The 26716-nt window shown below is 45.0% G+C and overlaps 1 protein-coding gene and 1 pseudogene across 2 annotated transcripts in view; one reads left to right on the top strand and one right to left on the bottom strand.

Moving 5' to 3' along the window:
• The window catches only part of KCNH3 (potassium voltage-gated channel subfamily H member 3), a 454232-nt gene that overhangs the window by 246837 nt on the left and 180679 nt on the right, over positions 1–26716 (top strand). For both annotated transcript variants that reach the window (XM_086964034.1, XM_086964026.1), the window contains exons 7-9: positions 4437–4644; positions 4867–5124; positions 22476–22675. In XM_086964034.1, the coding sequence (XP_086820160.1) occupies positions 4437–4644; positions 4867–5124; positions 22476–22675 (666 nt within the window). The remainder of the gene's footprint in view (positions 1–4436; positions 4645–4866; positions 5125–22475; positions 22676–26716) is intronic.
• LOC147748835 (uncharacterized) lies at positions 8491–9473 on the bottom strand (annotated as a pseudogene).

Here is a 26716-nt window from a genome sequence, read left to right as displayed (position 1 = left end):
CTCACAAACAACCACGGCGCCATTGCCGGCGTGCTGATAGGCCACCCCCCCCTCCCGAGCAGGTATACAACGCTGAATAATAGCGTTGCCTGCCAGAACCTTCGAACCTCCTGAGGCGAAAAGCCGGGAGATAGCCGCTAATTGTTTTAATAATTTGTGTGTCACTTTGAATAACTTGCTGATTTTATAGCACTTACTCACCCAGGCTTCACAGGACTCGGTCCTAAAAGTACACCGCACAGCTGCCCCTGCGCTGTCAGCGGACTCACAAACAACCACGGCGCCATTGCCGGCGTGCTGATAGGCCACGCCCCCTTCGAGGCCACGCCCCTCTTCTTCCCTCCCTATAAAAGTATGTGTCTTTACCGTACGCGCAGCGGACGGGCGCAGCGGGCGCGCCTAAGGCAAGCCCGTCTTCGCCAAGTCATCGCCTCTTGCCAGCCCCCCTGCTCAAATAAGGCAGACGGCTTACTATTATGATAAAAATCATCTCCTGGCACTTAACTCGGGCCTACGCTGTGACAAGCTACAGGGTTGCATTGGACAGACTGCTCTTCAATGTAAGTCCTGTAACTTAATTATATCTGAACCAAACCTACCCAGACACAGAGCCACTAGAAGGAACCTTTCCTCGCTCACAATCTCTCAGCTTAATGTCAGGTCCCTGGTAAAACACCATCCTGAGGTTAATACGCTCTTGACGGACGAGAACCCAGACATACTGTTCTTGAGTGAAACCTGGCTCAAGGATGAACTAACTAGTATCCCTAATCTTACGCTACCGGACGGATTCTCTATGACTTCCATCAATAGAGACTCTAGGGGAGGCGGCATTGCAGCCATCTATAGAACATCATACAAGTGTTCTTTTGTAAAGGAAGACATTACGGGATGTGAGTGCGCTCGTTTTAAAATCACCACTAGCCCTCATTTTTCCCTATCTGGCCTTTTTATCTATAGACCTCCGGGGCCCACCTCCAAATTCACAGAGGAATTCCTAGAGATTGCCCATGCCCTGGTTGCAAGCTCCGCTAACTTCACGATCCTGGGGGACTTAAACCTCCATTTTGACTCCTTCTCAGATCCGACCATTAGTAATCTCCTAGCGGACCTGACAGCCTTGCAGTTGACCCCCCTTATAAAATCCCCTACTCACTCTGCTGGTCACCTACTCGACCCGGTTTTCACTAATATTCCGGAAGCTAGAGCAGACCCTCCTAAACCCATGGGATGGACTGACCACTTCCTTGTCACATTTGTGATTGCGGCTGCCATCCAACCCAACAGGGCGCCGCCCGCCTCCCGTCTTAAACAGCCCTGGCACAAACTCCATAATATGGACCTTCCTGCCAGTCTAGGGGAACCCAACTTTGAAAACACAAATGACATTAATATGACATATGCCGCTTTTCAGGAGTGGATCACCAAAGAACTCGACACTATCATACCAGCCAAATGGACTAGAGGACGGAGCACCCCCTCTAACCCATGGTATGACGAGAACCTGAAAATTCTTAGAAAGAAATGCAAAAAAGCGGAACGTCACTGGAGGAAAGACTATAGGGTCAAGGACAAAGCATACTATTTGGCCACACTCAAGGTATATCATAAAGCTATACGCACTGCTCGCGCATCCTTCTATGCCAAGGAAATTGACTCCAGCCCAAACCCCACGAAAACAATTTTTAAACTGGTCCAAAAACTACAAAACGGTGGCAACCCTGCCTCGTGTATTTCCTCCACTCAGCAGTGCGATGACCTCACCACTTTTTTTACAGAAAAGGTAAGAAAGATTTACAATACCTTCTCACATATCCCTTCTGACCGCACCAGCTCCCCCAATCTCTCCTTCAAAGGTTCCAAGCTCACCTATCTGCCAGCTATCTCTCTTGAGGACCTAGCTAAAATTTGCAGAAAAGTGAAATCCGGTGCCCCCTCAGATCCCATGAGACCAGCCCATTTTCTAGAAGCTCTGGACTTCTTTCTTCCCTCTTTGGCCACTCTCCTTAATCTTTCCTTTTCATCGGCCACAGTACCCATATGTTGGAAACAGGCCTGGGTCACTCCCATTATTAAAAAACCCACTCTAGATCCCACAAAGCCGGAGAACTACAGGCCTGTCTCACTGCTCCCTTGGGTGTCCAAATTAGCGGAAGCCCATGCGAACACCGTACTCAATGACCATCTGGCCAAAAATAACATCTTGGACCCCTCCCAACACGGGTTTAGGCCTGGACATAGTACGGAGTCCGCCCTTCTTTCCACCACGGAACACCTCCGGAGGATTATGGACACCGGTCAAAGTGCTGCGCTGATACTGCTCGACCTCAGCGCAGCATTTGACACGGTCTCCCATAATATCCTACTGAGCCGCCTGGAAAGCATTGGGATTAGCGATCTGGCACTTGAATGGTTCCGATCGTTCCTCAGGAGCAGATCCTTTTGCGTGTCAGCCCCCCCTTTTATCTCCCAATCACATGCTATCGGCCAAGGAGTCCCGCAGGGCTCTGCCCTCAGCCCATCCCTTTTTATTTGTATATTCAGCCACTTGCGGCAGTGGCCAAAGAATGGGATCTCACGCTGGTGTCGTATGCCGACAACACACAGCTGGTAATCACCCTCACGGAGGTGCCCTCTGCCACTGCCACAAGATTTAGGGATGAGTTGGCTGCAGTCGCCAACTGGATGACTGCAAACTGCCTACAACTGAATGCAGGAAAAACCGAGGTGTTACTCCTGGGCAAGAACACCAGTTGCTGGAATGACCACTGGTGGCCCCCCTTACTGGGCCCCACCCCCCCTCCCAAATCTCTGGTGAAAAACTTAGGAGTATGGCTGGACTCCGCGCTGAACTACCAAACGCATACCATAAAAGTAGCAGCTACATGCACTGGGTTGCTGAGAAGCCTCAACCCCATTCGAGGCTTCTTTGACCCCAAAACACGGCAGCTCATTGTCCAATCCACCATCCTTGCCAGGCTGGACTATGCGAGCGTCCTATTATTAGGCGCTAACAAAGCTGAGACAACCAGGTTTCAGCGAATCCAGAATTCAGTGGCCAGGGCAATTGTAGGCCTTCCCAGAAGATGCTCTGCTAGAGCCACCATACAGAGACTCCACTGGCTGCCCGTGGAAGCTCGCATTCAGTTTAAGGCCCTTACCACTGCTTTCAAAATCCTTAAAACTGAGGGCCCCGAACTCCTCCGAACGCTGCTAACACCCTACACCCCCCAACGCAATCTTCGTTCCATGGGTCAACACTTAGTAGTGGTCCCTCGCACGAAGCTCTGCCGTATCGGGGGTCGCTCCTTCAGACTAATGGGAGCAAAACTATGGAACTCCCTGCTCCTCCACATCCGCTGCCTCGACAACCTGTCCGATTTTCGCAAAGCAATAAAAACTTACCTCTTTCCACTTTTGTAGCCTCTACTCTCCCAACCGCCCCCACCCACCCCTCCCCCAGTAGGTTGTGCTATGGTTCTTAGCGCCGGGACGCCCCGTTGCTGGGGCAGCTGTCGCGCTCAACAAACCTATAACATAACATACCATCTTCGATCATCACACAGGTGTTTGAAAGGGTAAGAGAGTAAGAGTCACACAAGACTCTGTCCGCTCATGCAACTCTATTTGGACCAACAGAATTCTTCATAAATGGCGAAAGGTGGACCAGAACACATAAAAGTCTTGTAGTTATGCTTGTGTCTCCCTGATCTCACAGAAGTCTATCTAGCCAGTGTGGTCTCCATTTAGTCATCAGTCAATCTCACACAGTGGCTTAATGTCTGCATAAGTCTCCCTGAACTCAATAGTCTAGCATGCCCTTGAACTTTCAGGAGCCCAAAGGGAAGTCAGAAATCAGACTGGTTGATGATTGAGAGTCTATCTGCTTGATCACATATCTTTCTTATTGCTAGTCACAACGTAAAATATACCTTGCCAACCATTCTGCAGTTTCCATACCAACAGTGCAAGATCATACTTTTTGTCATTCTTCCACCAGCTTACACTTCCTGTCTCCTTATCTGACTCCTGTAGGTTTATTTTATCCCACATGTGTCCCTTTGTCACTGTTTTTATATCTTTTTCTTCATTCCATCTCCCTTTTCTACCTTGCTCTTGGTCTGATCATAAAAAATAAGTCCACTTCACAAAGAATGAGTGCCAGAGAGCATCACCTGAATCACATCACGTTCACAGATTCAGCACTGTCGCTCTCTCTCTTGATGCCCACAACCTGCATTTGCCTTTTCCATTTTACAAAGCTCTAGCAGAATTTTCATATCTCCCTTTTGGCATGACTCTATTCAGCCATTTCCTTTCTTCCCTCACCTACCTGTTGTTACCTGCTAGTACTCTAGCTTACTCTCAGCATGTCTCACTCGATCTGCCTCTTTCAATGTATCTGATTTGTCTCCTTCCTCTTTGAGCCCTTACAGTATTTCGGAGCGCACCTTCTGAAGACAGTGCGGTTGCTACGGCTACTGCGCCTTCTGCCCAAGCTGGACCGGTACTCCCAATATAGCGCTGTTGTTCTCTCCTTGCTGATGATCGTCTTCGCGCTGCTGGCTCACTGGGTCGCCTGCATCTGGTACTTCATTGGTCAGCGGGAGATTGAGAGCAACCAATCAGAACTTCCTGAGCTTGGTAAGCATAGGGTCTGCCGCCTTGGCCATCATATTTCAGTGTCCATTTTAAGGCACAATTTTACATTTCTTTTGTATATGAAAGAATCACCATATAAAATCAGTCTAGCAGGGCTTTACCAATTCATAAAATGTGAATGTTCACTTTGGTCAGGATGGCCGTGCAGTTGGTGCAAGGTCTATGGTGGATGACCTCTGACCCTTTTTTCCATATCTGCTACAGGTTGGTTGCAAGAGCTTGCCCGCCGGCTGGAGACCCCGTATTACTTGGTGACGAAGAACAGCTCTAGTGAGGTGGGCGACCAGGGCAACTGTACAAACGGGACCCGACCAGAGCTGTTGGGAGGGCCTTCACTGCGCAGCTCGTATATCACATCTCTCTACTTCGCCCTCAGCTCTCTCACTAGCGTGGGCTTTGGCAACGTGTCAGCCAACACCGACACCGAGAAGATCTTTTCTATCTGCACCATGCTGATTGGAGGTGAGATAGGTACTTGGGGTGGGAAAGTAACAGTATGGAAGGCCGTGGGTCACACTATTGAGGCACTGGGGTCTTTGTTGCAAGCCCAAAAAAGTGGCAGGGCCTTGGTGAGGAGACCAGAGGAATTTAATGGCCTTGGGAAGGAGACCAAGAACATGGAAGACCTTTTTGAAGAGCCTGAAAACAAGGCAGAATTAAGAATGAGTCTAAAGTAGGACCAACTCTTGGGGCTGGGAGTAGTCTTCGTTGGCGGACCAAAGTTGGGACATGGACCTTTGGGTTGTGAGCAGAGGTGGGACCTAGGAAGTGACAGCAGGGGTTTGTGCTTGTGGGTGAGAGTACGGTTGGGACTTTGGGAGTGAGAGCAGGGGGCTTGACTGCGCCTCTTTGTTGAGAGTGGTACAAGACAGGTCTAGAGATGAGATGACACAATGGCTGACACAGTGCACTCTCCAGAAGCTAGACTGTGGTGAAACAAAGTCCTCAAAAGAGCGACATGTGTGGGGAAAGCTATGCATTTTGAAGGTGAGACAGCAGTGAGATGGCCACATCAACTCCAAAGAGGAAATCAGGCGTAACACAGGTTTTTTGGCTAGAGAGTGAGATGCATGCTCAATTCTGAAGGCAAGGTGTCAGCCCTTATTTACTAAAGATTTGTGAGTGCCCTCCCACAACACAATGGAATGTAAATGTAACTTAGGGTCTTAGTGCGAGCAGGGAAATTCTAATTCACAGGTTGGGACAGAGGATGAAAAAGAGTCCTTGGCTCTGGAGGTGAGGTCCTGAGACACTACAGGGGAAAAGTTTGCAAAGATGCTATGTGCATACGCTCTCCTTTGTTAAAGCACAACCACACTATAAAGGCTCATTTGGGCTTAATATTACTAATCCAGCAAAGGCTGTGGACCTTTAAACTTATAGATGGTAGATATATTTGTAAACCCTGCAGAGTGTAACAAAGTGAAACAAGGCCACATGTGGAATAATGATGGTCGGCATAATTAGAATATTGGATAAGTGGTCGCTCTGGAAAGATATTGGAGTAGAAGGCATTAATCCATGCTATAATACCCTGTGACCCAAAATTCTAAAGTTGCTTCTCTATGTTCTTTGCTTTTAGGATTTTTTCCTAAAAATGTTATACTGTTATAAGATTTTAATAGTAATATGAGAGGAAGGAAAATGTAGATTTTCATCAGCCTTGATGGACAGAAAATCTGGATTGTATTGAAGACATGGAGACTAATATTATGCAATCCTCTTTATTGCAGCATCTTCAAAGAATATAGAACGCAACAAAAGTTCTTTAGAACAGTAACAAAGAGCCAGAACCTGCATGACTCTTCCTTCTTTTTGTGCTGCAGTAAAATAATCAAAGTCTTTATGAGTCAAAATTAAAACCAGTAAACAAATAATCCGAAATAGTATAAACTCCTTCTTCCTTTTTCATTGCTGTCCACGAGCTGAAAAAGAACAAACAACTGTTACCAACAAGGGTAGGGGGAGGAGGGATAATATTAGCCTCCGTGTCTTTAATAAAATCCAGATTTTCTGTCCATCAAGGCTGATGAAAATCTACATTTTATGGCAAGACCGGAGGCTAATATTATGCAAGTTCAAAGCCCCTCTATCAACAGCGAACTTGCATTATCACAGGATTAAATTGGAACTTCCTGAAAACAGAATCATTCGACCAATCTGCACACCTCAAAATATCATGCAAAGCACCTCCAAGCATAAATGCCTTTGATGCCAAAGCACCTCTCACAGAATATGCACCAAACCTACTCACATCAACACCAGCATTCTTCATCACTTCTTTCATCCATCTTGCTAAAGTAGGGTTTGAAACAGGTTTGTGAGGTTTCCAATATGAAAATAAAAACTGATTCTCATTTGTAGGACGAATACCTACAGTCCTCATCTCATATTCCTTTAAACAACGCACCACACACAACCGCTCATGTCCATCAAAATAAGGATAGAAAATGCTATCTGAATTAGTCTTAGTTCTTCTACACAGATAAAAACAAACACCTTCTGGATTAAAAATCCTAGCTCCCACAACCAAAGCTCTTACATCAGACACCCTTCTAAAAGACAATAAGCACAGTAACATAGTCAACTTTCCACTTAAAACTCTCAAATCTAAACACTGTTACTCCCCAAATTTTCTAAGTACTCAAGAACTCTTGAAACATCCCACACTGAAGAATACCTGTCCACAGGGGGCTTGGAAACTCTTACACTCTTCATCAATCTCCTTACCAAATGGCTCTGCCCAACAGATATTCCATTAACTATCTCATGACCAGCAGCCATAGCTGATCCATGCAAATTAATAGTCCTATACGCTAAACCTGAAGCAAACAAAGATGCCAAAAAATTTACTACATAGACTAGATCCACTGAAACGTGATCATGATCCCTCTCCACGCACCACTGTAACCATTTCTGCCATGGCAATCTATACATCTTCCTTGACCCTGGAGCCCAGGATTCTCTAATAAGTTGAGAAGCCTCATTCGAAAGTCCTGGCATTTCCCAGACTCTCCTGAAATTCTCCATGCCATCAGATTCAACTGACCTGAAGTTACCAACTCGTGAAAATCTCCTAAAGCTCCTCTCAGAAAGCCTGGAAAAGTTGGACATAGGATTGGACAATCTACTGACATTTCTAAAAGAATGGGATACCAAACTTGAGATTTCCAAAGGGGAGTTATTATTACCACTGTCTCCTTCCACCTGTGTACTAGCAATGTCACCCTGGTTATCAATACAAAAGGAGGAAAAGCATACGGTCGAAGACCCCTCCAATCCTGCCTGAAAGCATCTATCCCAGCCGATTCCGGATCTGGGCGCCAGCTGAAAAACTTCTCCAACTGAGATTTTCATCTGTTTGCAAACAGATCCACATGGCAAGGACCCCACAACTCCATTATCCTCCAAAACACTAATCTGTCTAGCATCCAACCGCTTGAACATTTTTCTGACCTGGTATATACTCAGCCTGAACCAAAATGTTCTGGTCCAGACAATAATCCCCAAAAACTCTTGCCAGATCCGCTAGGTCTCTTGATTTCGGACCCACCAACTTGTTCACATATCTCACCGCTGAAACATTGTCCATCCTCAGCACAATTGAACATTTGGCCTTGTTTTTCGTAAAACTCTTTATTGCAAAAGAACCTGCCAACAGTTCCAAACAATTTATGTGCATATGACTCTCTTCCACATTCCTCCTGTCGAAATTGCACCACATCGTGTCCCCAACCAGTTAAACTTGCATCCGACTCCGTTAACAATTCCGGTTTTCTCCGAAAATTGCTTTCCCATTCAATGTCACCATATTCTTTAGCCACCAATTTAGTTCTGATCTTGCCTCTCCAGAAAGAGTAATCTCCTCATTCTTTCAACAGAAATAGCGGTGTTTGCATTCCCCAACAAACACACAGCCCTCTGAATCCATTCTCTTAGTTCATCTATGTCCAGTCCTTTCTTATCAACATAGGCCTCTTCAGCCGTACGAATATTTTTGTTAGTGGTCCTGTTAGGTCAAGCAATCTGTCCTGACACATCTTTAACCCTTTATCCAATCCTTTCTGCGAATCGTTCCCACCTTTTGCTACAAAGGCAATAATTTTCGCATCTAACTCAGGCGTCAAAGCAGACTTGGTCTAGGACACTCTGAACGGAGTCTCAACCGCACGTCCTTTGGAATCTGCTTTCTCAGCCACATCTGGACATACTCTGCAACATGTGGAGCCGGGCTCCATTCAGGTGATAACGGGTGCTCTATCATCATAGGATCAAACATAGACTCCCCTAAAGGATCTATGACCCCAGCACTCTCGTCAGACTTTTTTTTGTCTTAGCCTCATTGCTTTTAACTTTATCCACAAATTCAACATCTGAATCAAATTCAGACGAACAACTTAACTCTATTTCCGCACTACCCGAAGACTCATCACATAACACGGTAGTATGCCTTCTACTACCTTGACCTCTTTCTAGGTCACCATGTGTGTCCTCAACACCCGCTTGTTTTGCACATTTTCGCGATAATCCAGAGTCTGGGTATGCAGCTTTTGCTTTTTTTTCGTTTTCAACCCATCAGAATCCACATTCTTTCTCTTCCTGTTTACCTTCCCACCTTTCTTCTCCAACACTGGAGCTTCACCAGCTGACCAAAAATGTTCCTCCTGAGAAGAAAGACCACTACTCATTTTAAATTCATCAAATTTTGTATCCATTCTTGAATCTAAATCAGAAGCAAACTTTGTTAACATAAGCTTAATTCTCTCCTCCATACTTAATTCTCCTTGAGTAATAGCATTAACTTCTGACATACTGTAAATCTAAAAATTATAAACTCACCAAATAAACTTATTCTAATTAGTAAAATTATCAACAAACAACTATTAAAAAAACGACCTTCAATTCTCCCTTTCCTTCACTAATAAACAACCGAAATACCTCACAGACTGCACTACAATTACAAATCAATACTACTTGCGCCTTAAACAAAACCAGCAACCTCCGTGCTAAAATCCTGTCAGATTCTCCCGATCGAGAAACCTCTGCTCTAGCAATCCACTGTGAATGACATTTTTAACAAAAGGGGTTTCCGTGACAGGCTCACTAAAGCAATACTAAGTGGGACTTCGGAGTCCAGGAGGCCGTGCGAAGCGGCCACGCCCACTGGGGCTGGATTTCCATAAATATAGAAGTACACTGCTGCTGCGGATCTCTACTGGATGACAGACTTTTACAAAGTGCAGAGCGTACGAAACGCGTCAGGCTCCCTGAAATGAAGCTGTGTGGGATGTACTTGCAATTGAGCAGCCTACATTAAAAATTCTATGGCAACACTTACCTGCGTGATGGCTCTTCTAAGGGGGTAACTCTTTGTTTGTGGCATATATATATATATATACTAGCAGCCCGCCCCAGCGTTGTCCGGGGCAGAAGGGGGCTGGAGGCAGCATTTCAGGCTTGCGTGCACTCCCGCCCCGGCCCCCGCCCGCCACTACATTGTCTGTGTCCCGGACAATGTTGTGGCGGGCGGGGGCCCGGGAGGGAGTGCACGCAAGCCTGAAATGCTGCCCCCAGACCCTGAGCCTTACCGCAGTTGTTCCGGGCCAACCTCCTGCACCGGCTCCCTCCCGTCCCGTGTCCCAGAGCCTTACCTGAGCCGCCGCTCCTCCCCGAGCTCCTCACTTCACCGCCGCTCCTCCTCGTCATTACGTACATTGCGGCCAGCGCTACGTCATGGCCGTCAGCGTCGCGGCCAGCGCTACTTTTTTTTAAGTTATATTTTTAAGTTTAGATTTTTTTTTTTTTTTCTATAGCCTTTGTCCATCTGCACACCCTGAGGATTACAACAATGTATTGGGTGTGTGGATTGGCACTGTCGTTCCCGAGTTTACCTTGCCAAAAGGTTTGTGTTCTCTCTTTATAATAGTAGTATAGATATAGATATAGATATAGATATAGATATATATATATATATATATATATATATATATATATATATATATATATATATTCCTCAACGCACTTTCACCAGTCGTTGCTACACACGTTATGGGTGCTTCCTCGGCGCGTGGTGAGACACAATGGGTTCATGTGGGCCGCTAAGAACTATTACCTTTCCCAACTTCTGAATCCTTGAATGTCTGAGCCGAATATTCTCCGAAGAAAAGTGTAATTTCTGTAAACAAGTCCAAACCTCGGTAAAACCTGTGCTTCCGTAGCCCATACAGGGCCTTATTTCACTTACTTCACTTTCCAAGCCCATGCAGGGCCTTATTTTTCTTAACAGTGGAATAGGATCGTTTTTGCAAGCTAACGAAAACGGTACCTACAGTCGCTCTTCCGATATTAATTCTATCGAGAGGGACGATCTTGTTTCATCAATAAGCGACCCATAAATTGAATTTTTCACATTATTGTGCCTTAACACATGTTAAATGTTCATTTATTAAAATGTTATTTTGATATATTGTTAGGCACTGGAGGACAGAAATACCTCTAAGATGGCCGCCGCTATTTTGAACACACAGCTTGTCCACTGTTTTTTTCTATGTTTTCACTTGTAAATAATGCACGGAACATTTTCTATGTCGATCAAAATGGTTATTGTTTGTTGTTTATTTAAATCAGTATGAGTAAAGCTTTAGTTGACACTGACGAAGGCGGAAACGCTGAAACGCGTTCGTCAAACTGGCTGCAGAAGCGCTGCTTTAAATAATTGGAAATTGCTTGAACTCAACCCCTGCATATTGGCTTTTTTTGAGTGCACTCGAGTGAAAGGTCTGAAGCGAGTCAAAGACCGGAGTTGGGAATATATATATATATATATATATATATATATATATATATATATATATATATATATATATATATATATATATATATATATGGTTTGAAATACGGCTGCCGTCTTTTTTCAGCGAGGGGGTCCGTATAGCGAAGCAAACCCACTTCCGCTTCAATATTCACAAATAGCTCCGCAGCACCTCCGGCAAGCTTGCTCAGCCACACCAGCGAGAGAGGAGACGGACCACAGGATCAGGTGCAAGATTTTATTAGCACAGAAAAACAGCTGCGGAGGTGCTGCGGAGCTATTTGTGAATATATATATATGTATATATATATATATATATATATATATCCATCCAACAAAGTTTGCCCTATATATACACACACACACACACACACAAACAGTTCCGCTCCTTTACGCTGCCAGCCGGTTGCAAAAGGAAAACAGGATACGGACACCAATTATTTCGTGGAAATATCAGGTCTTGTTTTATTCCAGCAGCTATGACGTGTTTTGGTAACCTCTGTAACCTTGCTCACATGCAGAAACGCCATCCGCAAGTTATTTAAATACCCAGTGTGCTTGATGAAAATCATATATATATATATATATATATATATATTGTTTGCCACAAAGACACAGCGGCAGCTGTGTATATGCACTCCCATCCAGCGTTATTAGAAATCCACAGAAACAGTGCGTGTGCTTCAAATCGATTTATTTATCCATAGCGTTCCAGCATGTAATCACGGCAATAACGGAACAAAAACCCAACGCGTTTCGGCGAGTAAACCTCTCGCCTTGCTCACGGGTAACTCATTTGTGAAAAACAACCAATTAAATAAAGTTAAAGTTTTACAAAAAAGTGCTCATGTGGTCAGTGGTAAGGTAATGAACATAAACAAAGGACACAGGTAGCGGTCACTTTGGCAGACATCTTAAACTGGTACTGATAACAGTATGCTCGATATCCTAAACATGTTCAGAGTTTGAACGTTGTATATCTCTACAATAAATTGCTATAGTAGAATGAGCACCTTCATGCGTAGTATGTACAAAATCAATTATATGCCTAGTGGCTGATTTAAGATGACAAAAGGGCCGCTTGCAATGTCCCCATGAAAAGATTACTGCATAACCATCTAGGTACAGTCACTACAAATTAAAAGTAGAGAGGCTGAAGCTTGATACATGATCCAAGTGGACCTGAAAATAATGATCTAGACTTTTGATGTATTAATTACATACATTGCAATATTGTTGAAATAAATGGCTGTTCGGTTACAGTGCCAAGTGGCCAGATATTGCCTCAACTGGTCAAATCACACATAAGTAAATCAAATAAAGGAAAGAAAATTGCTGATGGGTAAGGGTGAACCTGGCTACGCTCATCTTAGTGTTCCCATCACTTCCTCCCCAGTGGGAAATTCAACACCTATTCAGTTCAGGTGACAAGTCCTCTTGATCCTGTATAATAGCGGGAAAAAGAACAGATATACAGCCTGTCAGCTTATACGAATTCTCAGGTTATGCATAATATTATTCAGGTTATGTTCAAAATTTTCTTATAAAATACTAGTGCTGTAGTGATGTCAAGGTGATAAACAGTTAAAATATTGTTGTTTGGCAGGATTCTAGGGACACATTTTGAAAATTGACATGTTATTTACAAATTACAGTCTTTCTAAAAGAAACACGAGAACCAAGGCCTAGGGGACCCCGAGGGGGATACCACATAAATATAGTCTGATTCATTACTCTCCCAAATGCCAGACCATCTCTTCCTCCGAATTCAGACCCCCCGGAATCAGGCTATCTAGGTCAATGATGTACCTGTTCTCCAGCTGTCGTAGCTTGCGAATCTTGTCCCCCCCCTCTTTTCATTTGTGGTAATTTGTCCACCACAAAGAATTTTAGAAGGTTACGATTTCCTCCATGAAATTCCTCGAAATGTCGAGCAACCGGGGAATTCTGTTCTTTATTTTGAATTGCCCTCATATGTTGCAAGATCCGAGTCTTTGCGGGAAACATGGTACTGCCTACGTACTTTTTCGGGCAGGGGCACATGAGGACATAGACGCAATATTCTGACATGCAGGTTAGTTTCTCAATCGTTCTTTCTTTGTCCTCTACAGGGAAATACACTTTCTTCACATTTGTACTATACTTGCAGGCTTTGCATTTCATGCAAGTATAGAAACCCTGGATCTTGGAGGTATTGGGTTTCATCATACTCACCTCATTACAGCTCACCTTGCTTCTGAGTGTATCTGCTCTGCGGTAGGTGCTACTGGGTCTCTCTTTGAGGATATCATTGAGAGTGGGTTCGGTCCTAAGGACTTTCCAGTGTTTTTGCAAACTTCTTTGTACCCTCCATGACTTGGAGTGAAACGTGGAAATGAACCTGATTGTTTCATTTTCCCCGTTCCTCCTACCCTGTTCTGATGTCAAGAGGGATAAATGACTGACTTTCTTTGCCTTTTCATACGCACACTCTATGGTGTCTTGTTTGTAGCCTCTTTCCATGAATCGTTTTTTCATGCACTCTCCTTCTATTTCAAAGTCAGAGTCCCTACTGCAATTCCTCCGAGCCCGGAGGAATTCTCCATATGGTATGCTCTCAATCAAGGCCCTTGGGTGGCTGCTTTCTGCGTGGAGTAGGGTGTTTCCTGCGGTCTTTTTGCGGAATAGTTTCATAGCAAGTTTCCCTGCAGCAACCTCCACATTAAGATCTAAAAAGACTGCCCCAGATTTGCTGATATTGCCCTCCAAGGTCAGATTGAGATAATTTCTGTTGAGTTCCTCAATAAATGATTTGGCGATGTTGTTTGGACCTTCCCAGATGATAAATAGGTCATCTATGTATCGCAGCCATAGTTTCACATGGCTGCGATACAGATGGTTGGTCCTGGCAACTTGCTGCTCCCAGCTCGCCATAAAAAGATTAGCGAAACTGGGAGCAAAACAAGTTCCCATCGCCGTCCCTTGGCACTGACGATAGTACCTGTCATTGAACACAAAATAGTTGTGTTCCAGACAGAACTCCATCATTGTGATGATCATGTTTGTATGTTCCAAATAAGAGATCGATCTTCTCTTAAGGAACATACGGCAGGCCTCAACACCATTGCTATGTTTTATAGACGTGTATAGACTACACACGTCTAATGTGATGAACAGATAGTTCTCATTCCAGACAAAATCTTTTAATTTGGTGATAAAGTCCCTACTGTCTTTGAGGTAAGATGGGGTTTCTTCCACAAAGGGGCGTAGGAAGTGGTCGATATACCTGGATGTATTCTCCAAGAGGGAACCAATTGAAGAAACAATTGGTCTCCCTGGAGGATGTTTGGTATCTTTGTGCAGTTTAGGTAGCAGGTATAACACTGCTATCTTAGGATTGCGATTCAGGAGAAATGAATACTCATTCCATTCAATCAGCCCTTCATCTTTCCAAACCTTCAACATTGCAAAGTATATAGTGTTAGTTTCTTCAATCTTTTCCAAGGATGAGACCTCATAGCAGTCTGCACAGTTCAATTGCCGCATACCTTCAGCAACATAATCTTTAACATCCAAAACCACCACATTGCCCCCCTTATCGGATTGTCTTATCACAATAGAAGAATCATCACGCAGTGCTTTTATGGCAATACGTTCACATTTGGTCAGATTGTCTCCTGATCAATGTTTTTGTTTTGCCAAATGTTTAAAGTCAGCAATCATAAGGGATTCAAAAGTGTCAATACCACATGTTGGCAGAGAGGGATTAAATGTAGATTTCGGTTTAAAAGAGTTGGGACAGTTTAAGTTCGTTTTAAAACCCAACGATTTGGCATCAGACAATTCACTGGTGGGTGTACCCATTTCTAAGCTTTTCAAAGTGATCAATGCCTCTACTTCAATTATACTTTCACTGGCTGGTTTAGTACTGGGTGGGGTAGAGGCAGTGTTCTTTACTTTAAGCTTATTCCACTTGTGTAGTCTTAATTTTCTAGTGAATTTAAAAAGGTCAATACATTCTTGTGAGTAACAGAAATTAGATGTAGGACAAAAGGAAAGGCCAAATTGCAGTACCTCATGCTCACTCTTGGATAGCGAGCGTGATGACAAATTTATCACATTCTGTTGGTTCATTTTCCTCTTCTTTTTTGGCCCCGTGTTTCCACTCCCATGGGGGCTGTGTTTCCTCTTGCCGCTTCCGCCCCGCCTGACTTTTGGTTGGGCTTGTTGTCGTTTTCTCCTTGACTTCCTCTGCCTTTGCCTTTTCCTCTGAATCCTCGGCCCCTTCCTCGGCCCCGGTCTATTTGCCAATTCTGTTGTTGTTGGGTTTGGTTCATACGTTTGAACTCCTCCCAAAAATTTGACGACTTGGTCGGATCTTTTGTCATATTTTCAGTAGATCCTGATGCCTGTTCCTCCACAGCCACGTCGCTCTCTACTACTTCCTCTCCGGATTCAGCTTCCATCTGGGTTTTATCAATGTTGGCTTGTATTCCTTTGCATACCATATGATCATATTTCTTGCTGAATGTGAATACTCTCCCGGAGCTGTAGTCAATTTGATCCCTTAGGAATTTGCGTTCCTTTTTAGCTATTATTTCGTCTTCATGTTTACTGATTCTTTTATTGATTTCCTCCATTTTTTTTGTAAAGATCTCTGTTTCCTCCTTGGAGATCTCCTCCTTTAGTTCTGCTATTTTCTTTAGTAGTACAAGTCTATCCTTCCATGCATGTTTTATTAGGATAGATAACATCCTGTTGGAACAATCCATGAGATTCTCTGCCCACTCTTCCGCAAGCTCCATGTCTGGTTCCTCATAGGAGGGTGCTATTAAAATCCGTAGACCCCTTGGGATTCTCTTTTCTTCTTGGTACTTTTCCAAGGTTATTGCCTCCCACCATTTGGAGACCTCTTTACGGATTAGCTTTTCCAGTTTGTTGTATTTATTTTGTAAGCTTAATGTTGCAGAATGGGGTTCTTTGTTGGATTGTCCAGGGGTTGTTACTACAAACATTTTCTGCGCCCTGAGTCTCCTGCGGGACTCTATATCATCATCCATATTGCCGTGCCTTTAAATTGGTAAAATACCTTTGTAATTTACAATACAAACAGTACGTGGATAATACGAACATTTGCAAATTACCAGCATTACAAAGGTATTTTACCAATTTAAAGGCACGGCAATATGGATGATGACATAGAGTCCCGCAGGAGACTCAGGGCGCAGAAAATGTTTGTAGTAACAACCCCTGGACAATCCAACAAAGAACCCCATTCTGCAACATTAAGCTTACAAAATAAATACAACAAACTGGAAAAGCTAATCCGTAAAGAGGTCTCCAAATGGTGGGAGGCAATAACCTTGGAAAAGTACCAAGAAGAAAAGAGAATCCCAAGGGGTCTACGGATTTTAATAGCACCCTCCTATGAGGAACCAGACATGGAGCTTGCGGAAGAGTGGGCAGAGAATCTCATGGATTGTTCCAACAGGATGTTATCTATCCTAATAAAACATGCATGGAAGGATAGACTTGTACTACTAAAGAAAATAGCAGAACTAAAGGAGGAGATCTCCAAGGAGGAAACAACAGAGATCTTTACTAAAAAAATGGAGGAAATCAATAAAAGAATCAGTAAACATGAAGACGAAATAATAGCTAAAAAGGAACGCAAATTCCTAAGGGATCAAATTGACTACAGCTCCGGGAGAGTATTCACATTCAGCAAGAAATATGATCATATGGTACGCAAAGGAATACAAGCCAACATTGATAAAACCCAGATGGAAGCTGAATCCGGAGAGGAAGTAGTAGAGAGCGACGTGTCTGTGGAGGAACAGGCATCAGGATCTACTGAAAATATGACAAAAGATCCGACCAAGTCGTCAAATTTTTGGGAGGAGTTCAAACGTATGAACCAAACCCAACAACAACAGAATTGGCAAATAGACCAGGGCCGAGGAAGGGGCCGAGGATTCAGAGGAAAAGGCAAAGGCAGAGGAAGTCAAGGAGAAAACGACAACAAGCCCAACCAAAAGTCAGGCGGGGCGGAAGCGGCAAGAGGAAACACAGCCCCCATGGGAGTGGAAACACGGGGCCAAAAAAGAAGAGGAAAATGAACCAACAGAATGTGATAAATTTGTCATCACGCTCGCTATCCAAGAGTGAGCATGAGGTACTGCAATTTGGCCTTTCCTTTTGTCCTACATCTAATTTCTGTTACTCACAAGAACGTATTGACCTTTTTAAATGCACTAGAAAATTAAGACTACACAAGTGGAATAAGCTTAAAGTAAAGAACACTGCCTCTACCCCACCCAGTACTAAACCAGCCAGTGAAAGTATAATTGAAGTAGAGGCATTGATCACTTTGAAAAGCTTAGAAATGGGTACACCCACCAGTGAATTGTCTGATGCCAAATCGTTGGGTTTTAAAACGAACTTAAACTGTCCCAACTCTTTTAAACCGAAATCTACATTTAATCCCTCTCTTCCAACATGTGGTATTGACACTTTTGAATCCCTTATGATTGCTGACTTTAAACATTTGGCAAAACAAAAACATTGGTCAGGAGACAATCTGACCAAATGTGAACGTATTGCCATAAAAGCACTGCGTGATGATTCTTCTACTGTGATAAGACAATCCGATAAGGGGGGCAATGTGGTGGTTTTGGATGTTAAAGGTTATGTTGCTGAAGGTATGCGGCAATTGAACTGTGCAGACTGCTATGAGGTCTCATCCTTGGAAAAGATTGAAGAAACTAACACTATATACTTTGCAATGTTGAAGGGTTGGAAAGATGAAGGGCTGATTGAATGGAATGAGTATTCATTTCTCCTGAATCGCAATCCTAAGATAGCAGTGTTATACCTGCTACCTAAACTGCACAAAGATACCAAACATCCTCCAGGGAGACCAATTGTTTCTTCAATTGGTTCCCTCTTGGAGAATACATCCAGGTATATCGACCACTTCCTACGCCCCTTTGTGGAAGAAACCCCATCTTACCTCAAAGACAGTAGGGACTTTATCACCAAATTAAAAGATTTTGTCTGGAATGAGAACTATCTGTTCATCACATTAGACGTGTGTAGTCTATACACGTCTATAAAACATAGCAATGGTGTTGAGGCCTGCCGTATGTTCCTTAAGAGAAGATCGATCTCTTATTTGGAACATACAAACATGATCATCACAATGATGGAGTTCTGTCTGGAACACAACTATTTTGTGTTCAATGACAGGTACTATCGTCAGTGCCAAGGGACGGCGATGGGAACTTGTTTTGCTCCCAGTTTCGCTAATCTTTTTATGGCGAGCTGGGAGCAGCAAGTTGCCAGGACCAACCATCTGTATCGCAGCCATGTGAAACTATGGCTGCGATACATAGATGACCTATTTATCATCTGGGAAGGTCCAAACAACATCGCCAAATCATTTATTGAGGAACTCAACAGAAATGATCTCAATCTGACCTTGGAGGGCAATATCAGCAAATCTGGGGCAGTCTTTTTAGATCTTAATGTGGAGGTTGCTGCAGGGAAACTTGCTATGAAACTATTCCGCAAAAAGACCGCTGGAAACACCCTACTCCACGCAGAAAGCAGCCACCCAAGGGCCTTGATTGAGAGCATACCATATGGAGAATTCCTCCGGGCTCGGAGGAATTGCAGTAGGGACTCTGACTTTGAAATAGAAGGAGAGTGCATGAAAAAACGATTCATGGAAAGAGGCTACAAACAAGACACCATAGAGTGTGCGTATGAAAAGGCAAAGAAAGTCAGTCATTTATCCCTCTTGACATCAGAACAGGGTAGGAGGAACGGGGAAAATGAAACAATCAGGTTCATTTCCACGTTTCACTCCAAGTCATGGAGGGTAAAAAGAAGTTTGCAAAAACACTGGAAAGTCCTTAGGACCGAACCCACTCTCAATGATATCCTCAAAGAGAGACCCAGTAGCACCTACCGCAGAGCAGATACACTCAGAAGCAAGGTGAGCTGTAATGAGGTGAGTATGATGAAACCCAATACCTCCAAGATCCAGGGTTTCTATACTTGCATGAAATGCAAAGCCTGCAAGTATAGTACAAATGTGAAGAAAGTGTATTTCCCTGTAGAGGACAAAGAAAGAACGATTGAGAAACATCTAACCTGCATGTCAGAATATTGCGTCTATGTCCTCATGTGCCCCTGCCCGAAAAAGTACGTAGGCAGTACCATGTTTCCCGCAAAGACTCGGATCTTGCAACATATGAGGGCAATTCAAAATAAAGAACAGAATTCCCCGGTTGCTCGACATTTCGAGGAATTTCATGGAGGAAATCGTAACCTTCTAAAATTCTTTGTGGTGGACAAATTACCACAAATGAAAAGAGGGGGGACAAGATTCGCAAGCTACGACAGCTGGAGAACAGGTACATCATTGACCTAGATAGCCTGATTCCGGGGGGTCTGAATTCGGAGGAAGAGATGGTCTGGCATTTGGGAGAGTAATCAATCAGACTATATTTATGTGGTATCCCCCTCGGGGTCCCCCAGGCCTTGGTTCTCGTGTTTCTTTTAGAAAGACTGTAATTTGTAAATAACATGTAAATTTTCAAAATGTGTCCCTAGAATCCTGCCAAACAACAATATTTTAACTGTTTATCACCTTGACATCACTACAGCACTAGTATTTTATAAGAAAATTTTGAACATAACCTGAATAATATTATGCATAACCTGAGAATTCGTATAAGCTGACAGGCTGTATATCTGTTCTTTTTCCCGCTATTATACAGGATCAAGAGGACTTGTCACCTGAACTGAATAGGTGTTGAATTTCCCACTGGGGAGGAAGTGATGGGAACACTAAGATGAGCGTAGCCAGGTTCACCCTTACCCATCAGCAATTTTCTTTCCTTTATTTGATTTACTTATGTGTGATTTGACCAGTTGAGGCAATATCTGGCCACTTGGCACTGTAACCGAACAGCCATTTATTTCAACAATATTGCAATGTATGTAATTAATACATCAAAAGTCTAGATCATTATTTTCAGGTCCACTTGGATCATGTATCAAGCTTCAGCCTCTCTACTTTTAATTTGTAGTGACTGTACCTAGATGGTTATGCAGTAATCTTTTCATGGGGACATTGCAAGCGGCCCTTTTGTCATCTTAAATCAGCCACTGGGCATATAATTGATTTTGTACATACTACGCATGAAGGTGCTCATTCTACTATAGCAATGTATTGTAGAGATATACAACGTTCAAACTCTGAACATGTTTAGATATCGAGCATACTGTTATCAGTACCAGTTTAAGATGTCTGCCAAAGTGACCGCTACCTGTGTCCTTTGTTTATGTTCATTACCTTACCACTGACCACATGAGCACTTTTTTGTAAAACTTTAACTTTATTTAATTGGTTGTTTTTCACAAATGAGTTACCCGTGAGCAAGGCGAGAGGTTTACTCGCCGAAACGCGTTGGGTTTTTGTTCCGTTATTGCCGTGATTACATGCTGGAACGCTATGGATAAATAAATCGATTTGAAGCACACGCACTGTTTCTGTGGATTTCTAATAACGCTGGATGGGAGTGCATATACACAGCTGCTGCTGTGTCTTTGTGGCAAACAATTAAGACAGGGCGACCTCCGCCCCTGGAATGCACCACAGTCGGAAGGTCCCGGTGTAAAGGGAGGAAGTGGACTGTTTATATATATATATATATATATATATATATATATATATATATATATATATATATATATACCAAAACAAAACCCTTTCAGGTCTAGAGTGATGCATAAATTATGCAAAAAAGAAGGCGAGAACTCTGGGTAGTTCTCCAGTTTAGGTGGAAAGCAGCTCCTGTTAGAGCACTCTCAAGACCAGCGACACTCTAGATCTGCTAACCTCAAATGTCTGTTTTTCCATTAAGTTTTTAAGCATAGGATTAGCACAGTGCCATCCACGCCGAGATAGAAAATGACAAAGTCTTTTGCCATTTCTACAGCAAAGTCTTTAAGCATAGGACTAGCACAGTGCAGTCCTTGCCGAGCTGTAAAATGACAAAAGCCATTTATCACTCCAGCCACAGTATTACAGCTCTTCAGAGAGGTAGAGCTTTGTCCAGACACAAGGGCGCACCCAGTAAAAGTCAAAACAAAACCCTTTCAGGCATAGAGTGACTCATACATATAGACACACACACACAGCAGTCACTCATGGGGCCCTTGACGTATCCATAGATTTATTTGAGCAAACACACGCGTTTGAATGGTTGTGCACTGGTTTAGCAGTCCAATAATCTTGGGTCATGGAAGGGAATGCTTGAGCACTATGGGAAAAGAATGTAAAAAGTGCAGAATTTCAACCAACTTTCTTATTAATAACCTCATTAAATAAAACAGAAACTATTTGAAATGGAATTCTCCACAGAAGCCTGGGTTTCACAGAGAGGAGGAGGCGTCTCCAAGCTCAGGAGCTGTTGCTGAGGTCTCCGGTACAACACTGTCGACATATGTGCTTTCTTGCAGAGATCTGAAATGTACTAATTTGTGTATTAGTAAGTTGTGGGATGTTGCTGTGGAAACGACGTGTGTGCTCTTGTGGGCGGTGAGTGGGGGGCAGGCGGTCTCCCCAGCAATGGAGAACATTAATAGCGGGAAGAAGCTGTCGCACACCCACATGGAGAGCTCCGGCACCAACCAGTCATTAGCACCAATTACATGTCAGTGCGCCCGACCTAAACCACCCCCTGCTTTCAATCTCCTTGTAAGCTTTGTATTGCCCCTTCCCTTGTCTTCCCTCTCCATTGCTTTCCTGTCTCACCCCCCCAGTCCCAGATTCCTCCTCCGGTTGTCTGCCCCTCCCTCCCATCTCACTCGCTGCTCTCTCGCCTCCCATCTCTTCTCTCTGGTCATCCCTCCTCTTCAACTAATTGTCTTCCTCTTCTGTCTCTCTTAACTCCGCTCCCTCTTTCGCCCTGCATCTCACTGGATTTTTCGTGTCTCCGTCTCTCTCCAGCTCTGATGCACGCTGTGGTGTTTGGAAATGTGACGGCCATCATTCAGCGCATGTACGCGAGGCGTTTCCTGTACCACAGCCGCACCCGTGACCTGAGGGACTACATCCGCATCCACCGCATCCCCAAGCCGCTCAAGCAGCGGATGCTCGAGTACTTCCAGGCCACCTGGTCTGTCAACAATGGCATTGACACCAACGAGGTGAGACAGCATTCGGGGGAGAGGTTTGGGCCACGTGCTGCTTGCACGGCACTGCCCTCACGATGGGCCTATTTCAAAAACGGCCTACGCACTCGTGACGGGACCTCCGTACAGCAGTTTTCCGTTGCGGAGGTCTCCCCACCAGTGCGGGACACGCGCCGTGAGTGCGAAGGCCGTCTGTGAATTATGCCCAATCTGTTCGAACAGCACCGTCTATCGCGGCCTAATGTAAATTGTACTGAGCGGTAGGAGTGCTGAGGCCAAAAGGTCCTAAATCAAAATGAACTGCAAATAAACGGCAGATATGCGGATGAAGAGGCCTTATTTATGACCAGGAATACGAAGGTTACTACACACGTGGGTATTAATATTGAACACAATTTTCCAGCTAACGGCCTGTCGAAGAAACTGAAGTTGTGACTGCTACACTGCACAGAATACTCTGGCCAAAGTTCACCTTTCAAACTAGACACTGGTGAAATGTGGCTAGTCATGAGTTCTGGAAAACACAGTACATGTCTATCCTAATCCTCCTTAAACTTTTCTCTCGCTTTATTTTCCCTGCCCTATTTTCACACTTCTTTTGATCACAATTTTGAATAGTTCGAATTTATTTCTGAGAGGTAAAACTATATAGGAAATAAATTGTTAAGTATACAACAAAAAGTGTTGCGCTAATACTCATCAGTGCTATTTACAGATAATGGTGGGCTGAACGCTTGAAATGTTCCTGCTAATACACTAGGCCCTAGGGCATCTGGCACCTGGCAGAGGGCTGACTCGACAGTCATAAGCATTACACTTAAGAATTAAAACTTACATTCCAAACTGTGTTTAATATATATTAGAAAGGGGCGTGGCCTGGCAAGATGGCTGTGTAGGAGGGAGAGAGCTCCGCCGGGGCTGAGATAAACGCCCATATTATCCTGCATTTCTCCTACAACTGCAGTGCTGCTGCGGTCTCCAGTGCCAGCGGGAAACTTGCCGCAACTAAATGTGCTGAAAAAAATGAGCAAAGCCCCGAAATTGCTGATATCACAGACGACGGAGCCGGGAGAAAGAACGCACACGATGGCCTCTGTGGGGCGGAGCGGTGCTTGAGTAGCACGTGGCCGAACCGTCCTGCCGCACGCGGCGATGTGGCCTTTGTGCGGAACCAGTGGACGCCTGAGCTGGGCCCTGAAACTCCTTTACCGCACTGCCGTACCAGCCCAGTACGGTATCGGGTGGCTGCGGCCTGCGACATGATTGGCGGAAGTGGCGGACCATCGTGAGTAGCCTGAGAGAGCGAGATTGACTGGGGCCCCCGCGTGACTATATCGTAGTCCGGGGATGACAGCGATATCCGTTTGGGACGAGCCCGTTATTGTGGAAGGGATAAGGGGCACCCCTTGCTGCCGGAAACTCGCTCTAGCACCTATTGGGTCCGCTAGGGAGGAAACAACCCTACACTGTGCGGTTGCTCCACCAGAGTGAGACCGAGGGGAGGCGGCCACTGAAGATTAGCAAAATCGGGTGAGTGACCGGCAAGGACACCACAGATCATCACAGTGATCCTGTTCACATGCAACAGAGTTACCCCATGAGCAAAAACCGGTCCGGAAAAGATCGGAGCACCAGTGGAGGATGACCTAAGGACTGAGCAGCGTCCTCAGGATTCACTGTAGTGCCAGTGTCGTGGTCCTGGACCTAGGTGAGTTGTGGTGTTCGTGTGGTGTGGGCTCCTCCTGTATTGCGCCCCGAGGAGGCTGTGCAGGGATCCTCACTCCTCGCAGATTAAGGCCTGAACTGTGGGGTCATGGCATCCAGTAGCTAATAGTGACGCAGGGTGGAATCTGTGGCCTATAAACCCTTCGCCCCTCTGTGACAGCTGGTGTGGGGGTGACCCCAAACAGGACCCTCCTGGTCAACTGACCCGTGTGGCACATCAGAAGGGATGCCACAACGGCCTCTTCTGGGGGCTGGGACGGTCGAGGCGACCTACTTGCCCGGTGAGGCTGCGCTCGATCTCGCCAAAATACATGACACTGACGTTCTTTGAAGCGCCGACTCGATCCTCGGAGGGGTGTGACTGGGTCGGACACACATTTTGATTTCGGAACATAGCAAAGGGGCACTATACACTGAGGGAAGAGACTGCGCCACACGCATGGTTCCAACATGGCGGCCGCACCGAATAAGCATCTCAGGGAGCAAATACTTGCAGATCTATTGTATCTGAGGGGAGCGTGGGTTAAGTGATTGCACCATTCCCACTAGGGTCTACTAACCGACTACGGCCCATACTCGAGACCAGAGCCATCCTTAAGTAGTGCGAAGAGTCTATACTGCATAAGGGGCTACACTGTGCCGATAAAACAGCATCTGGGACCACCACGCAATGAAGCCGAAAGGGGGCCCATCGTGCAGTCGAATAAGCTGGACAAATAGGTGGTCCCAAAACAGACAACAACAGACAAAGGCGCCTGAGGGGGGAAAACTGAAACCCAGGAATCATCCCTCAGCTCGATCATGGCGGCCATTCAGGTCCTGGGAACAACGCTGGAAACCAAAATAGACAAAGTTTCGATTGAAATGAATCTGCTCAGAGCAGATATGAAAAAGACATCAGAGCGAGTTGCAAAGACGGAGACGAACATCACAGAGCTAAAATCTACCGCACACAAATTGGAGGCAAAGTTTCAACAACTTGTTCATGAACACCACCAGGTGGCCCTGAAGTTGGAGGACCAAGAGGGGCGGGCCCGCCGCAACAACATCCAAGTGGTGGGAGTTCCAGAAGAGGTGTAAGGCCCCAGTGTGGACCTCGTCCTTGAAGACTTAATACTGAATCATCTTAAACCTAAGCGGCTGTCCGCTCTCTTCACAGTGGAGAAAGCACACAGAGCCCTGGTCCCTCCACTGAAACCTGTAGCATCCCCCAGGATGATCGTAGTCAGGATCCTTAAGTATAGGGACAGAGACGCCATTCTGCAAGCTGCTCAACTCCATGGTGACCTACAGTACGAGAACACTACTGTGCGGTTCTACCCAAACTTTACTCTTAAGGTACAGCAGGAGCGGCACATCTTTGACGGTGTGTAGCGAGCCCTAAGGGATAGGGGCATTAAGTATATGATGCTCTTTTCAGCAGAGCTTAAAATCATTACTAATGGGAGGTCTTGGTTCTTTACGACTCCATCGGAAGTACAGACCTGGCTGGACGAGGAGAGCACGTAGAAAGAAAAAAACCCTGTTGGGGATAGCTGGAGAGACACCCGGGAGCGCTCTCCGGGCTCTTCGGGTGGGCGTGAGCAACTGGAAAAGCGCAACCAACGTTCATGGCGATCCAGATCTATGAATCCAGCGACCCAGAGACTCATGGAGAATGAACACACCGCCTCTGACACCGGCTTCAAAGATTCACTGCTGCATACAGTAATGTATATTGTCTTACTTTGTAGTAGGGGATGGCACTCCTGTGGAGGGTTGGAACTGTAGGCCTGTTAGCACATTGCAACAACACTCTTCTGAACTGGGCTGGTGTTGGGCCCCCAGGGGCCTCAAGACGGCATCACCCAGCAGCCCCCACATCAGTTGATTGGTTTTATTGGGTGACAGGCACATTGCTAGTTGAGGATGTGGGTAGTTCTAAACCTACGCTGCAGGGAAGCAGGGAGGGGGGAACCGTTTTTTTTTTCTTTGTTGTATTATTCTTGTTTCAGACTATTGTTCACACTTGCACTGCCCTGGGACTTGAGACACTCTGTCCTACACAGGAACATGGGGGTGGAGGGTGGCTACACATGGGGGGCTATGTGGGCGTTGATTAGACACTTGCACACACTGGAAGGTAATAGGGAGGGGGTAGTTGAGCGAGGGATTGGTGGTTACGACACTCACAAGTTCCATTGCTATGGCTGACCAAGAAGAGATGAAAACTTAACACAGACCACATCAACTACAATGAGTACGCAATAGGACAAGAGCCTTTAACTCCTAAGTTGGAACGTCAATGAGCTTGGGGACAAAGTAAAACGTAGTATTGTACAGCAATATATC

This window comes from Lissotriton vulgaris, chromosome 1_1 (assembly GCF_964263255.1).
Source record: "Lissotriton vulgaris chromosome 1_1, aLisVul1.2, whole genome shotgun sequence".
In the NCBI taxonomy this organism is placed as follows: domain Eukaryota; kingdom Metazoa; phylum Chordata; class Amphibia; order Caudata; family Salamandridae; genus Lissotriton; species Lissotriton vulgaris.
The sequence above is the reverse complement of the archived record's forward strand: the minus strand, read 5'-3'. Positions and strand labels throughout refer to the sequence as shown.